Source organism: Diabrotica undecimpunctata, chromosome 7 (genome assembly GCF_040954645.1).
Source record: "Diabrotica undecimpunctata isolate CICGRU chromosome 7, icDiaUnde3, whole genome shotgun sequence".
Lineage (NCBI taxonomy): Eukaryota > Metazoa > Arthropoda > Insecta > Coleoptera > Chrysomelidae > Diabrotica > Diabrotica undecimpunctata.
Genome location: NC_092809.1, coordinates 140,915,340 through 140,931,704, shown reverse-complemented (window position 1 = coordinate 140,931,704; position 16,365 = coordinate 140,915,340). Strand labels below are relative to the sequence as shown.

At 34.0% G+C, this 16,365-nt stretch overlaps 1 protein-coding gene across 4 annotated transcripts in view; it reads left to right on the top strand.

Moving 5' to 3' along the window:
• Tmem131 (Transmembrane protein 131) overlaps nucleotides 1–7,349 on the top strand; it is a 63,710-nt gene extending 56,361 nt beyond the window's left edge. For 3 of the 4 annotated variants that reach the window (XM_072538355.1, XM_072538353.1, XM_072538356.1), the window contains 5 exons: nucleotides 310–793; nucleotides 1,280–1,897; nucleotides 3,632–3,658; nucleotides 3,736–4,013; nucleotides 7,107–7,349. In XM_072538355.1, the coding sequence (XP_072394456.1) occupies nucleotides 310–793; nucleotides 1,280–1,897; nucleotides 3,632–3,658; nucleotides 3,736–4,013; nucleotides 7,107–7,223 (1,524 nt within the window). In that variant the 3' untranslated portion in view covers nucleotides 7,224–7,349. The remainder of the gene's footprint in view (nucleotides 1–309; nucleotides 794–1,279; nucleotides 1,898–3,631; nucleotides 3,659–3,735; nucleotides 4,014–7,106) is intronic. The other variant, XM_072538354.1, reaches the window with a different exon arrangement.
• The last annotated feature ends 9,016 nt before the right edge of the window (nucleotides 7,350–16,365 follow it).

Sequence of the window (16,365 nt, the reverse complement as noted above, 5' to 3'; positions counted from 1 at the left end):
TCAAACTTAACATCAACGAAGCACGTGACCATCCACGGTGTAAAATTAGCATCTCCGAATACAAACGACAGTCGTATAGAGAAGTGACGGGAAGCATATAGAGAAGGAAGGAATCTGGGACTGAGACTCATCCAAAATTTCTGATGAAGACTCCAGGAAGGGAGTCCAAAACTCGACGTAGCAAAATCCGGTGCAACCCCAAACCTCAGTAATTTTGATCTTCATTTTTCTAATAATTATTATCTTAGGTATAATTTAGTATAACCACAGTGCAGAAACAAAAATTTTATTGTCTTTTTTGGTTTTTAGGTAAAGAAATCTCATTTCCACAACAAAAAACATACCAAAAATACAGTAGTACCTGCATACGAAGAGGAGACTTCGTCGAGTACGACCGAGAGTAACGGCAGCCTCAACGAAGACCCCGAAAAAGAAAACAACCAAAGAATCAGTGTGAAAGTTTGCTCAAAAACGACAACAAAAAGAGACAGGGAAAGCCAAAAGACAAACAGTACGAACGGCGGTTTCGTAGACGGCAATCCGAATCACACTAACGAATTCAAACACGTTCATTTTAATCACAGTAATCATCACAACAAACTTAAACATCAAAAATTACTTGCGAAGGCCGCGAAGGCGAACGAGAAACAAATTAAGGAGAATAAAGACTTCGAGGATCATCATAAAACCAATGAACACACTCTAAATACGCCGGTTAACAAACATCATAGTCATCAAAAGGACAGAAGTGAGAAGAAGAAGGAGAGAATTTCAAAAGAACGTAAAGAAAAAGGTATGTTCCTCATTTTTAACTTTTTTATATAAATATTTTTAAATGCAATTTTTTTTGGAAAATCATTTTAACTTGACAAAAACATTTAATTAATAGTTATACAATATCAAGTAATAGGTATAGTTTGTGTGACAGTTGAACTACTCACTGATAGGTGGTGATAAGAATTGACTAAGGTATCAAACTACTGTGGTAAAAGTTCCTAATTATATGTCAATCCTTTTTATAATTAATAGTGTCTGTCGCATGTTCGTGTCCCCTGTCAAGGATTCTTTCAAACTCTAGATAACCTCAAAAATGACAAAATCTCCGTAGCAAAACCTATAAATTATATGCCAGTTTTCTTCATATTTTTAATATCTCTCATAAGTTCCCTGTTGTCTATCAACTGTTTTTGTTAAATATCATACAACCTAAAAAAAATGACAGCAGTTGTCATATTAATGTGCCATATTTTCATATGTGGTTGTTTTTTTGTATTTCTAGGGTTCCATAAGAAATCATTGGAGAAAAACAAACAAATTCACAATGAACTGTCAGAAAAATATGACAAACACGACAAGCACGAGAAACACGAAAAAAATGAGAAGCACGAGAAACACAAAAACCCTCTAAGTTTCAACGTCCCTCTTCCAACTCCCATTACGTCGACGGTATGGGGGGAGAGTCGAGCCAAGTTCAGTGACGTCGTGGCGAGATCTGAGTCTTCGTGTTCCTTATTTTCGAACAACAATCGGCCCTTAAGTCATACAAGTACGGCGAAGTCAGCAGTTACAAAACCGACCATGTACGTGGAGCCCTACAAACAAACCACCCCGACGGAACTCGGGCCGATAGGATCGAGACGCACAGACAGGAGGTCTTCCAGCGAGAACAACCGAAGATCCATGGGCGAGGGGAGTTTCGGTCACGATAATTTCTTACATACAAACGGCTTAAGGAGCGAGGCGGCCAATAGTTTTTTCTCTGATGAAATACGCTTGGATAATGTTGGCAGGGAGAACGGATATTTGGGAGATTTGAATACCTGGAACCAACAGCAAACGTTTGGAAGTGCTTTGGAGACGGGATTTACTTCTTCGGAGGCAAATACCATCATGGAAGGTAAGTTATTTTATCGTAGATATATATTTCTCTGAGTATGTTCCTTGTACAGATTCTTAAAGGCATTTTTTTCTTGTTTGTTATCATTTCTTGTTTTATTTTTGTTAAGATTCCTTCCATATTCTTTTAATGTAGCATCCCAAATCTGTAGATCCTTTTGTTCTTGTTTCTCACTTCTAGCTATGAATATTATGTCATGTGCAAATGCTGCTTCTGAAATTTCCAGTCTTTGTAATTGTCTGTGTCCGACGAATAGTTTTTCTCTTGTTTTTACCATTGCTTTATTATTTCATTGTTAAATATTGTAAATAACGCAGATCGTAACCCTCACTGACTTCCTACGTGTCCTGTTCACCAAGTAATCTGAAGTGTCCATCAAGTAAATCTGAAAGTATTTTTTTATCTAGTCATTTGTTATATGAATTGTGTTGTGTTTTTTCGCTTTGCCATGCTTTTAGTAGTGTTCTATAACAGAGTTTTTGATTTCCCTTACTATCTCTTCATTTTTTTTTTGACAAATTCTATCCATTTGGTTGAGTTATTTGATCTTTAATTTTCTTTCTTTCCATTTTATATTTTTCTTAGCTTTCGATTGTTCTGTTTGTTTAGTATTGTTAGTTCTTTTATTTGTTCCACATATTTCTTTATTCCTTTCTATTAATGAGTTTTTAAAGTATTCCTATAAGTGATCACCACTGATACTGGACCTATTGGTGATTTCATCCTCATTCTAATTTTGTTTATAGTGCTAGTTTGTATTTCCCTGCTGTATTTTTTTCTGTTAGTTTATGGTTTTATAGTTTCTACTCAAATTTTTGCTGAAATAAGGCTTGTTGATTATCCTACTTTTTCAAATACACTTCTCTAGTGCATTTGCGTATGTTTTTGTGGTTGTAGAAACTATTAGTTTTGATTAACTTGCGAATGAAACAAACTCAATCAAGCATCCTTCCTCCGTTCTGTTTCTGTTATTTTCTCCATGTATTCCTTTTACTTCTTTTTACAAATCATCATCTATTCTTGATACTTTGCTATTAACATCGTGTGGTAACAATATTTTTTCTTCCCTTAAATATATTTATATTATATATGATCACAAGAACATAATTTCAGAACAACATAAAATACTGTCAGTTACTAGGGATAAAACTCGGGACAAATATGAAAGTGTTCAGCTAGGCAAAGAAAAAAGCGGAAGCTATGTCGACAATAAAAAAAAGAAAGCTCCAATATTAAGGTTATTTTATAAGAGAACAAAATTACATCCTAAAAATCGAAGAAATGTCGTGGATTTGAAATTTGAGAGAATGGTTTGCTTGCATTACAAGTTAGAAAGGTCAAAATAGCCTCGATGATTTCAAATTTTCGATAGGAGTGACGTAACATTAAAAAGCTGGATTCGTAGACCTCTTTCTTTTCCAATATAAAAGATCTGCGAATAAATTTTACACCGGAACTCCAAAGACTGAAGTCATCGACGAAAATCAGATCCCTCTATGTTGGATCGACGGTAATTAAAAAAAATCTGAGGAAACTTTGAGTAACGGAGCTGAGAAAGATATTGATCAAGGCCAAACACACCAAGGGCTACAGCGTATTTGGAGTAATAGTACTAATAGTAGTAAAAGTCGTGTATTTTTTAAGCTGTTTATCGGCTAAGGTATGTCTTTTAAGACAAATTTATACGATTTTATTTAATACAGTCTTTTTTGTTTTAATTTTCGCTGCGTGCAGAAGATTATGAAGAAGGAAACGATATAGGTAAGAGTATAGTTAACACGCTTAACGTATGTTGTAGTAAAAGTTTACAGCTGCTAAATTTATATTCTTTTTTTAAGATCCATGGAACCAAAATCTATTAAACACAAGTTCCTATTGGGAGAGCTACAACCCATTACTGAATGATAGTCCCCTGTTGACGGACACGCCGCTCTTGAACGAGAATTCCCTCCTGAGCGAAGCTACCGCCTTGCCAACGCAGAACAACGTGACATCGGCGTCAAACGTTTACTTGTGGGGATCGTCTTCGGTGTGGCAACCTTGGGCTCCAGAAACGACGAGGACTCCTACCAGGACACCTCCGGGTTTCGACGAGTTTCTTCACCGGAAAGATGAGGTTAGTTAATCGTCTTTAGGTGCCTTTCGTAGGCACCGATATTTTTACATACATATGAGGCAACGTGGGGTCTTATTGACCCCATATTTTAATATTATTAATTATGAAGATTTTATGCAAAAATGGTACATTGAACTGAATTACATTATTGAAGTATCTATAATAAACCATTTTAACAAAACAGATGTTTCCAAAAAGAAATATTGTTTATTTGGTAAAGCAAATAAAATAATGTCAATAAAAGACTGGTTCTCTTTATTTAACATTTGGTAAAGCAAATAAAATAATGTCAATAAAAGACTGGTTTTCTTTATTTAACAAACTTTAAACTGAACATTATTATGTGGAAATATAAACTAAACATTATTCTGGGGAAATATAAAGAAATGAACAGTAAGATGTTAGATAAACATTTTATTGTGCACATTTAAAACATTTTACTGCACGGTGTTCATCACACATGGCAAGTTGGCACGTATTACATAAGTTTCGTTTTTCTGTCTCCATCTCCGGTGCAAAAGTGACATCTAACGCGCTTTGATAAACTACTTGGTTCAGATGTTGTTCTCCAAAATATCTCTTCTATAGTCTTTTAGAGTCATATTTAAAGTCGAAATTTCTAACCGAACTCTAAGTAAAGGTTCTTTCAATTGAAAAGCTTATAGTATATCCGTCTGTGTATTTTAGCAGCATTTATGGAGCTGTGATCAAGCATTTTCAGGATGAATTTCATCTGAATAGTGCATCGTTGACAACAAAACAACCAATTTGTTTTTATTTTTTTTTTAACAAACGACACCAGGATTTTATTGTCATCAAATGCAAATTGAGAACATCTCTCGACTTTTCCATTTAAAAACGAAGGAGGTATTTCTCGTTTGTTTTTTCTCGAAGTCCCAATCATAGTAATTTTATACTGAGTGGAGGAAATCCAATGGTCAACAATTATATCAGCTTAGAAAGTTCTCTTACGTAACACGACGGAACTGACTCATTGTTTTCAGTATTAACTTTACCAATGCAAGGAATAGCGTTAACCATATACCATGCTTTGGCATCATTCATCATAACAATTTTAATGCCAAGAAAAGTGTTTACAACTGTTTCATTGACATTTTTGCTCTATATAACGACATTCCATATTGTTTCGATCTGACTTATCTACTCCACAAAAAAGAGTAATCCGATAAAAGCACGGATTTCGGTTATGTCGGTTCTACGGTGATATGACTGCTTGTTTTCCAAAAGTATAGTTTTTCGCTCAATTTCCTTATTAGTATGAATAACAATATTATCTATTATATTTTGATCGAACAGTAGTCTTTCTGGTTTTTGCATAGTCCACTTACGGTTAGATTTACCTTTTATAATTGTTAATTGACTAGTAGAAAGCTGTTCGTCAACTGATGAATCTTTGTCGCTCACCTCACTCTCCGACACTTCCTGTTCTTCCAAATAATCTGACTCTGAATCTGTTTCTGAATTAGTTTCGTATGACATAACATCCTCATCTTTCTCTAAAAAGAATTTGTTCATTTCCTCTTGTAGCTCTTGTTCACTTAAGGGACGTTTGGAAGCCATTTATAACTTCTGACTTTGTTATTTTGGGTCCCTCGTCTTTACTCTGATTATCTTCATATATATATATATATATATATATATATATATATATATATATATATATATATATATATATATATATATATATATATATATATATATATATATATATATATATATTCCTGTCTCTGGTCATGGAATAATTCCTCTATATATTCTTTCCATCTTCCTAATTCTTGTTCTGTCTCCACTAAAATGTTTCCTTGGTTGTCCAATAGTATGCTTGAGGTTTTTTGTTTTGCTACCCCAGCTAAGTCTTTAACTTTCTTATGGAGATTAAAGTTATCATATTTTTTTTGTAATTCTTCTATTTCTTGGCATTTTCCAGCGAAATAAGTCTCTTTGGCTTCTCTTATTTTCCTTCTTATTTGATTATGCAGCTGTTGATACTGAGTTATGTTGATATTCTTTTGCCTTCTTACGTGTCCTCTATCATTTCCAAGATTTCTTCTGTCATCCAATCTCCTTTCTTGCATTTGGTTGTGGTGAGTTCTCTGCGACTTGGTTCGATAATTGCATTTTTAAAGAATTTTAAGAATGATAATGAAGTCAAAATATAGGACAAAAATAAGACTGTACAAAAATGTTACAAGACCAACAGTAACTTATGCCAGTAAAACATAAGTATTAAGAAAATCATATTACAGGGTTGGAGAGAAGATATTGAAAGGAATCTACGAATGAACAAGAGACTGAAAATTGGTGAGAAAGGGCCAATAGTAAGGAGAAATAACGAATTAGAATTACTGTATGAGTGACCCAACATTACAAATTCCATAAGAGCACAAAGACTGCGAGGTTGGGACAAGTGCAAAGGATGGAAAGGGACAGAATGCCAAAAATGGTCTTGGGCAGACGATCAATAGGGAAAATGAAGAAAGACCGCCCACGGAATACTTGGTATTACAGTTTTGTAGGTGATCTAAGAGGTATTTGAGTCCTAGACTGAAAAGAAATATATGGTGGACCCAGACAATAAAGAAAAGAAAATTTGTGATAATTCGTGGAATCGTGGTAGACACAAGTTCCATCTATAGTGATGAAACGATGCATAAAATTATTTTTTTCCATTCTTTCTACCAAGTCTCATAACCATAACTAAGGACCATATCATATTTGTGCTATGATTCCAGGTATTTATGCATCTTTTTGGACTGTGAATCGTCTTCCAGACTTTTATGACCACATTTAAATTTAAAATTCACCTTGTACACTTTTCACTATCTTTCATGAATTTGATTTGGGGCACAATATATTTTTTTCGTTCTATAAAAATACTCGATAAATTAAATTTTGGACAGCGATAAATATATCAATGAGTTGACAGATCTTTACACGTGGACTTCACAGCAAACAGTTGTACCATCTTTAGAAAAATAAAACTAATCTAATAGTGCCATCTATTATTGAACGATAAAACTTATTGAACATCCTTGTTATTTTAGATAATAATAATCTTAAACTTTGTTTTAGCAATCGCCGCAACAACCGCAACAGTCATCACCGAGGGAGAGCTACAGCCCCTTCAATATTTCTCCGTTGTGGAACCAACAGCAAACAAATCCATGGAATTACTCTCAAGGACAGTAAATGCCGGCATTTTGATTCGTATTTTCGACGATTCTCTGGGCCTTTTGCACTTATTCCATACTTATTTGGAATTTATTGATTGTGTTTTTGTAAGACTGCATGTAATATATGAAATACTCATTTGTGTAGGATTCGTTTTGTCCTACTCTGACCTATTTTTTTGATTTTCTTAGAAGTCTTTCAATCTCTGGAAAATTGATGTTGAAATCGCCTTCTTTGACTTAAAGGAACTGTTTATACAGTTTTATTTAAAAAGAAGATCCCTCAATAAATGTTATGAGCAAATTATTTGTACGAGCATCATTTCATTTATTTTTTTAATCGCCCCTTTAACTTTATTTACACCTACGGTAAGTTAGTTTATCGATATTTTGTTAGTATCAAACAAAAAGAACGATACAAATGAAAATAATTGAAGGCTTGAATAGTGATTTAACATAAAGAGGAATAAAGTACCTGTAGAAGAAGAGCTAAGAGGAAGATTTTTTTACAGAATTCCATCAAAAAATAACAAATAATCGGCTCGATGGCACAACGGGCCGGCAACCAATACGAAAAAGGTGTACATGCTGCACGTGTACACGTTTTTTGTGGCTATGAATCACCTGGGTTATGAAATCTTCATTTCTCACACGAAAATATTTGACCTATATTTTCGTACAAAACTGGGTCATCGAAATATCTCAGCTGATTTAAAAACTAAAGAATTATCCAAACACTTAAAAGGAAGGCGAAATAAATTACTTATAAACATTTATAAAAGAAGGCCAGCGTTTACATACGACATAAATTATTTCATAAACGTAAACACAATTCATTTCTTAAATTCTCACTTATGGGATGTTTATTTTAGACGAATTGGGAATAAACCCAGACTGATATCGTTCACATTCAAAATACGACCTTAAAAATTCGCATGTAAGCAGTGAATGATTATATCATTCTAAATACGTATTATTTGATTCACAAAAAATAGACGAAAACATTTCTCTCAATTTTTACAAAGACAGCATAAAAAAACAATGGAAATAGTAGCAGTTAAACTTGGGGTAGACTTGATTCAACGACAAATTGGATGAAAGCAAATACACAATATAACTGAAAAAAAAAAATTCAAAACCACAGACTCAATTAACTACACATACAGGAGGAGACAAAACAACAGACTTAATAAACTGCACATACAGGGGGGTACACAAAAATACTAATAATATTGAAAACTTGACCTTCGATTGAGCTACACAAAACAACACAAAATAAACAATTCTTGTTCTGACTACTAAATGGGACTGCTCCTAGTCAAAGCTAAACAGCACCTTCGATCACGAGTATTACACGTGTGGTCATTCAGATACAAAAAAGGAAACACAATCTCTACTTCTCGTTCACAATCTCCAACTAACCCGTGGCATAAAAAACACCGTCTGAGATGGGCTAATTAGAAAACAAAAGGGGACACAGGGGACTACTCGTTCACAATCTCCTACTAACCCGTGGCATAAAAAACACCATCAGAGATGGTTAGTTAGGAATAAAGGGCAAAGGGGAAAACACAACTACACTGCCGGAGACAAAGGGCAAAACACAACTACACAGCTGGGACAAAGGGCAAAACACAACTATACTAACAGCTTTGTCGGATGAGTTGAAAAGTAGTAGGGGACTCTTTTGTCCTGAGGTTAAGCCAAAATCTTGGACAGCAGCATAAGGATGTAGAAGGCAGGAGGCAACCACTACATTAAAGATCCCTAGGGATATCCTTAGTACAATCATCATAATGTTAGAAACCAACAACGGTGTTACTGATCATGGCCCACAGAAGTCAATATCCGGCAGGGGAGGAAAAGACAAGGCCTCTCAGGTCGTTAATCAGCGAATTCCTTGTCAGAAGAACGGAGGCGAGAGAATAAGATTGTCCAACACTAGAATATTCAGAACATGTTTCAGCAAGGTATGATGCACAATATTATTCAAGAAATGAACCGATTGAATATTGATGTACTGTATATCAGTGAAGCCAGGTGGTCCAACAAAGGAGAAAAGAGGAATGGATGAATGATGAGATACTCAATATGATGGAACAACGAAGACAATGTAAGAACGAAGATAACAATAAATACAGGGAGATTAACCACGAGATCAGGAAGATGATAAAACAGGCAATAGAAAAATACTTCAACGAGAAATGCAAAGGGATGAGGACGTTAAAAAAAAGATACAATACATTTAATCTACACAAAAAAGTTAAAGAAATATCAGTACTAAGAAAACAAAATCTCACTGGTGCACTTCTGGATATATACGGGGTTACTATAACACATACGGATGAGAAAGTACAAAAATAGGCAGAATACATCGACGAAATGTTCAATAAAGAAAGAGGGGACGTATGCAATTGCTATAGAACACTGCTATCATAATATATGCAGTTGATGCAGCAAACACTTTCGAATCTTTACGTCGAACGCTTAAGACAGACCGCTTGTAGTAGTTATAATTTGACGAGTCTACAGCGCGTCGGTTGCTTGCGATTGTTGCTTACGTCAAATGCATACGACAGTCGCATGCACCTTTTGATGCCTAACGTATGACGTTTTCCTAATTATAATGATATTAATTAATGGTTACCACATCTTCGTTAGTGGTTCTGCTTGTTCAACTTATTCGCAACATTAATCGATAAATCCACATTTTTAATGCATTTAATCTTTTCATCTTGCTTCAGTATACATGCTTTGCATCGTTACAGTACTAAGGTCACTAAGGACCGTATAGCATTTGAGCATTTTTAATCTTGTCCGGATATCTGTAGCTCTGTACGTTTTAAAGTATGATGTCATCAACATTTATATAGGTTGTAATTTGCTTTTGGGGATTTCTGTTAAATACTGTTACGACAGTTCGGTGAGATTTATTTCATATAGAAGAAGTCCCTTGACGAAAAAGAAGAAGTAATGAAGAAGTCTAGAATTTTCGAGATGTCATCAAAAATCCTGAATATATATATATATATATATATATATATATATAAACAGATGTTGTTGAAAGTATGTAATATACTCGGTTCGCTATTCCCAGTTCTAACTGTCTAGTGAATTTAGTAATTATTTTTTTGCGAAGTTAGTTACTTTTTGACAGACTAAAAGCATAGTATAATGTGCTAAAAGTGGCTGGAAATTACTATACAACCAAGCACACGTACTCATAGCCAAATTAATAGTAAACAAACTAAATAGTAAATAAGATAGAACTTTGCGAATTACGGACAATCAATATTTATTTATCTGCACCATATAATAAATAGGTATGTTAAATTATAACAACTAAAATATATTTTTTAAATATATACTACCCAAAATTTGATGGATTTAGTATACACTTCCACTATTTAGAATAATTCTTCTTTTTTTAAAGAAAGAAGTCTGCAATAGTAGGATACTTGAGCTATTAATACCGAGAAGTAGGAATTGTTGTGTTGTAGGTTTCCGACAATGAATCTGTCAAAATATGCCCGAGCTAAGCGAATGGAGTTTAACAGTTTTAATTGAGTTTTTGAAGTTATTGGTTGTCATTCAGAGTTAAAGTATTGTAAACAAGTTGGTGTTTGAATAAAGTTTGGTGACAGCGGTGGGATTGAAGAGATATTAAGTAATTGTTAGTGGTATATACAAGATCTACTGAATTTAATAAAGAAACATCACGAAAATGTTTAAGTAAGGGGTAAGTCAAAATACTAGTAGAATAAATAAATTAGAAGAACAACCGAACGATATAAAAACTGAGTTAGAAAATGAAATAATACAAAAACAAAACAATTTTGAAAATAAAATAACACAACAAAACGATTTAAAAAGTGATTTAGAAAATACAATAGTAGATCACAACGATTTTAAATTTAATTTAGAAATACAAATAGTTAAATTAGAAAGAAAAATTAATACCCAAGCTTCATTATCTCGTAAATAATGTCAAATCTGAACAAACAGCTTCATCATCCTCTATAGCTGAACTAGGCACAATTAGAACTAGCAAAATTTTAAAAACACCCACATTCGATGGCCAAACAGCATGGGAAACTTATCGTTTTCAATTTGAAGCTGCAGCTAGAGCAAATGGCTAGAATGAGAAATTGAGAAATAAATGGCAGCAGCTTTCTTGGTAGTGTCGCTTTGAGAACAGACAGCAACTGTCTTAAAATTTCTTCCCCAGTATACCCTAGTTATATCTCTCTCGTTCAAGCTTTAAAGACAAGATATGGCCAGAAGCATCTAAAGCAGATTTTTTAAAGTCAGCTGAAGCAAGAATTTGAAGCCGATATTAAAAGATTATTGCATTTGGCGTACTCTCAGGCACCTAAGCATTTTCTGGAACAAATTGGTATACAGGCATTTATAGATGGACTATAGGATGTCGAAATGCAACAATCTCTCCGATTACAATATCACAAAACGCTAGATGAATCACTAATATCATGTGTATGAAGTGGCGAAAAGCATTTCCAGATCTAGCCCAAATTTAAAAGAAATGAGATTTCGAGAAAATGAAGTCAGAACAGCAGATAACCAACAACCAATTCTATCCCAGATATTGAGTATACTGCAGAATCTTCAACAAGGGCGAAAGAATAGGGCATTTGCAAAATAATTGCAGAGCCGATCCCAGGCAAGAGCAGGAGAACCAAATAATGAGGTCAGAAGGCGCCCAGATCGACATTTAGAAACCCATCAAATAGTCCTACTAGAAATACTAGTAGATATATCTGTATTTCCAAAAAATAAATTTCCCACAAGTGAAAAAGATACTCTGGAATCTGAAGTTGCACATCTAAGAGAGCAACTAACGATTAGTAAAAATGAAATAAAAAAGTTAAGAGAACAGGTTCAAAGTCAATGTCAGATTGAAGAAAAAGAGAATGTAACCACAGAAGTAAGTCTCTGGAGGACCACAGTTATACAGAAAGAAAGTAATGATCAAACTTCCCTGGAAAACCTTAAAAACAGGCAAAAGAAAGATAATAACTTAAAAGTCATACGAGAATCGCTCAAAAATTGAGTCAGACCTATTTGGCAAAAAATAAACAAATACAGTGGAACTATAAATACGAACTGGGCTCAATGAGAATCTCTGTATCTTTGAAATGGTCTATTTTATTGGAAGTGGGAGAGTCCTAATGGAGTACGTACAGTTCAACAAGTAGTACCTACTGTCAAAATCACATATTAAAAGTGTGTAACAAAAACTTGATAGCAGCCTTTCGGGAGGACATATTGGAGTTAAAAGAACTCTTGCCAGAGTTCGAGACAGATTTTACTGAATCGATTGGTGTAAGAAATGCGATTTATGTAATTGTAGAAAAGGCTCTAGTACAAGAAGTCGTGGTAAAATGGCAAATTATCTTTCCGGAGAGCCTTTTGAACGACTTCAAGTGGATATTCTCGGTCCACTTCCGATGACAGAGAGAGTAAACAAGTACTTAATGGTCGCAATGGATTATTTTTCAAAGTGGTCTGAAAGTGCACCCCTTCCTAATCAAGAAGTGACTACAGTAGCAGAAGCATTAATAACACACGTCGCCATCGCATCAAGGCATGGAGTTCCTTTAGAGTTACATTCTAATGAAGGACGAAATTTTGAAACAGAATTATAGCAAGAATTAATGAAAATCTTCAAAATCACAATCAGACGGAATGGTCGAAAGAACTGTTTGTCAATATTTTTCAATGTTTTTCGCTGATAATCAAAAATATTGGGATACTTTAATTCTTCTATTCCTGTTAGTCTATAGAAGTTCCGCCAGTATGGTTATAAAATCCTAGACGTGAGAAAGGACTTTGCCCGAAACAAAACTGGGAAGGCCCAAAACCGTCCTGTAGAAAATAAATGATCTAATCTACCGCACAGTTTTCAGCTAGAAGTAAACCCAAGGTAGTTCAGATCGAGAGATTAGCTCCATACCATGGAACTGCTCTACCCTGTTGGCTTCCATCGATTCCTGGTAGACCAGTTATTCGAGACGAATAACTATAGAGGAGGGAGCAGTGTTATGATAGTTCCGTGAGATTTATTCCATATAGAAAAAGTCCATTGACGAAAAAGAAGAAGTATTTTATTAACGATGATTGTATTAGTGACGAAATGAAATAGAGACGATTTTTATTTGTTGTTTCAATATAACTTTCGACTTTTCACCTTACCTCGCCCAATCCAAGTATGTTCCACTCCATTCTTTTCTTCTGTATATCGGCATTTACAAGTTTGCCGGTTTTGTAGAGTTTTAACTTTCTTTCCAATGGCACCACAGTCCAAATTTAGCCTTAGCCTCCTTCAAACTATGCCCCCAACCTTGCCGGTCTCGCGCGGATCTTATTCAGGTTCTCACATCTGTCAAGGGCTCTGTTCGGCAATATTTCGGTCTCCATTCTCACTATATGACCAACCCATCAAAGTCTCTGAAGTTTAAGGAATTCGGAGATCGGTGCCTCTTTGAATAGTTCATATTTGTACCAGGATCTCCATACTCCGTTTTCGTAAAATAGGTAAATATCTTCCTTAGGACTTTCCTTTCAAAAACTTCCAGCTTTCTTTTTGTCTTTTCTGTCATCACTCATGACTAGAATTCATAACATCCATTTATCTTTAGCATTCTGGGTAGCAATTTTTTCCTTCCCGGGGATTCTTAACACCCTTTAGCGTCTTAACGCCTGGAACTAAATTTTGTTTTTGACTTGCCGTATCAATTTACTTGGAAAATATTAAATAATAATGTTAAAGCCATGGTTTCCCACTTGCCTTTCACATCGTATGCTGTTGGCGATTATATTTCGTTCATCCGCCCCTTGAGGGATTTCTTCGTGCTTTCCAGTGCGCCACCTACTTTTGGATGACACATGTATGGCATAATTCATGAGAATTTTTTATATTACCGCATGTATTATATGTACAAACCTACTGATCGCCGATCCAAAATGGAATATATACAGTAATATGATGATGAACGGTGATTAATGCTTGGAATTTCGAGTTTTGACTAGGCCAAATGACAGCGTTCTTGTTTATCTTAATTAGTTTTCGTATTATGTTTTTAAATTATAAGTTGTATTTTTTTTAAACGGATGATTACAACAACTAAAAATTAGTCTAGTGTTCGATTTCGAGATGCGTTATAAAATATTGTTCTAAACAAGTTGTTGGCTCTCTGTCTATAATAGAATGCCGCACACTCTCCTATAAACCTTTTAAAATATGTTGCCGTTTTTGTTAGCTAATTAGCGATAACGCTAATTATAATTTATACACATGTGTACAAGCTCTCTTGGCTTAATCGATATCCAGCACCATATAACATAAACATATTTTGCAACACAACCAAATGTTGAATGTTGGACTCCGTAGTCCGTAATTATATCATTAAAAACCAAGGTCGTCTGCCAACAGTCAAAATATCGATTAAACTTTTTAATTTTTTAGCGGATTTTTATCACATGTTCCGTTACGGAAATTATGTTTCTATGGAAACCGATATTGTGATTAATATTTCAGTTTTTATGACACGTATAAACACCAAATACTATTAAAAAGCGTTTTATATTTATACATAATATTTATCTTACCAAACTTTGATATATTTATGGCGAGAGCTCCTAGGGACGGCATTGGAATATTAACGAAGTTGAACGACTGCACTACTTGTGAAAGTATACAAAATATAGCCCCTTCACCATCTCCTTGTGAACTATCACGCTCAAAAGACTTCAGCACATCATCGGAAAATATAAACATCAAAGACACAAGCGACAAAGATGACTCTTTGTCTAACGTTAGTGACAGTGATAGTGAAGAAATAAGTTACGACGATGATTTTGAGCCTTTAGAAGCAGACGATGATGATAAAGGGCATGAAGATGTTCGAAGCATTAGTTCACAAAGTCAAAATTCGTTCTGCGCGTCTACTACAATAAAACTTCAAAATAGAACATTTCCCGATTCAGAGATAAGAGAGATTGAACGTCAAAATGACATTTTGATGAAGAAAATTCTATCGAATAATAGGAGACCAAATCAATATAAACCAAAGTCTACTGACTTCAGATTGCCTTCCAGTGCAGCTGTTAACCGTAAACGACAAGAAGCAAAAATTGCTCGAGAAAATCAAATTTTATTAAGGAAAATTCAAACTGTTAAGTCTTCTTTTCAGAAATAAAATGCTATTAGTATTACTCATAATGTTTTTTTTTATAGACTATATTTGGAAAGGTAAGTTGAGTACTAGTTTTATGATATATTTGTGTTAAGGTCAACATCCATGGCTTTCGAAGGTATCCGATTTTGAAAAAGACGCGGGGATGATCTTGAATTAAAAGTTATATTTACAATAGGCTAATAATCTAGTGATAATCATTTGTGAACTACGTGATTTTAAATTTAAATATACCTACTCAAATGTAAAACTATTACATTTATAAACTATAACATATTACCATAATATTTAATAATTAATCTAAAGAATACCGCCGTACAAATGAAAATAATGTTCATTTAAAATTCATAGTTTGAACTGTAATTGTAAAGTTAATTGCATACTTTCGGACAAAACCGTAATATTTAAAGTATTATGGTATAAATATATATGCACTGTATATATATTTATATTATGCACTGTAAAATATATTTATCTATCATTTTTTTACCAAAAGGTCAAGTATTAGTATTTTTTACAGATGCTTCAAGATTAGAATAACAGCAACTATTGTTAACTTTACTAAAAGAAGTCGGTATCCGAAGAAAAACTATAAACCCAAGTGTTATACTATAATCTTGCTAAAATGAACTACTCTATTGATTAAAATCATTGCTACTGTTACCAAACTTTACATTTAAAAACACATAATCCTTCATATTATTATGGACATAAAATGAGATATTGTATATTGCGTTGCATACTTTAAGGAAATTATTTTTCGACTTTAAAACGGTTTTTTACTTAAATCATTGTTAAATATGACAAACGTCGGGTTTATTTTTATGTTCATATAAAATATTTGCTGTAATAATTTAAAAACTGAAGACTGAAAATGAGTTGTTCTTGAAAATAGTAAGAAGACCCGTTCACACCACTACAACAACATCGTATTCTAAAACTGTC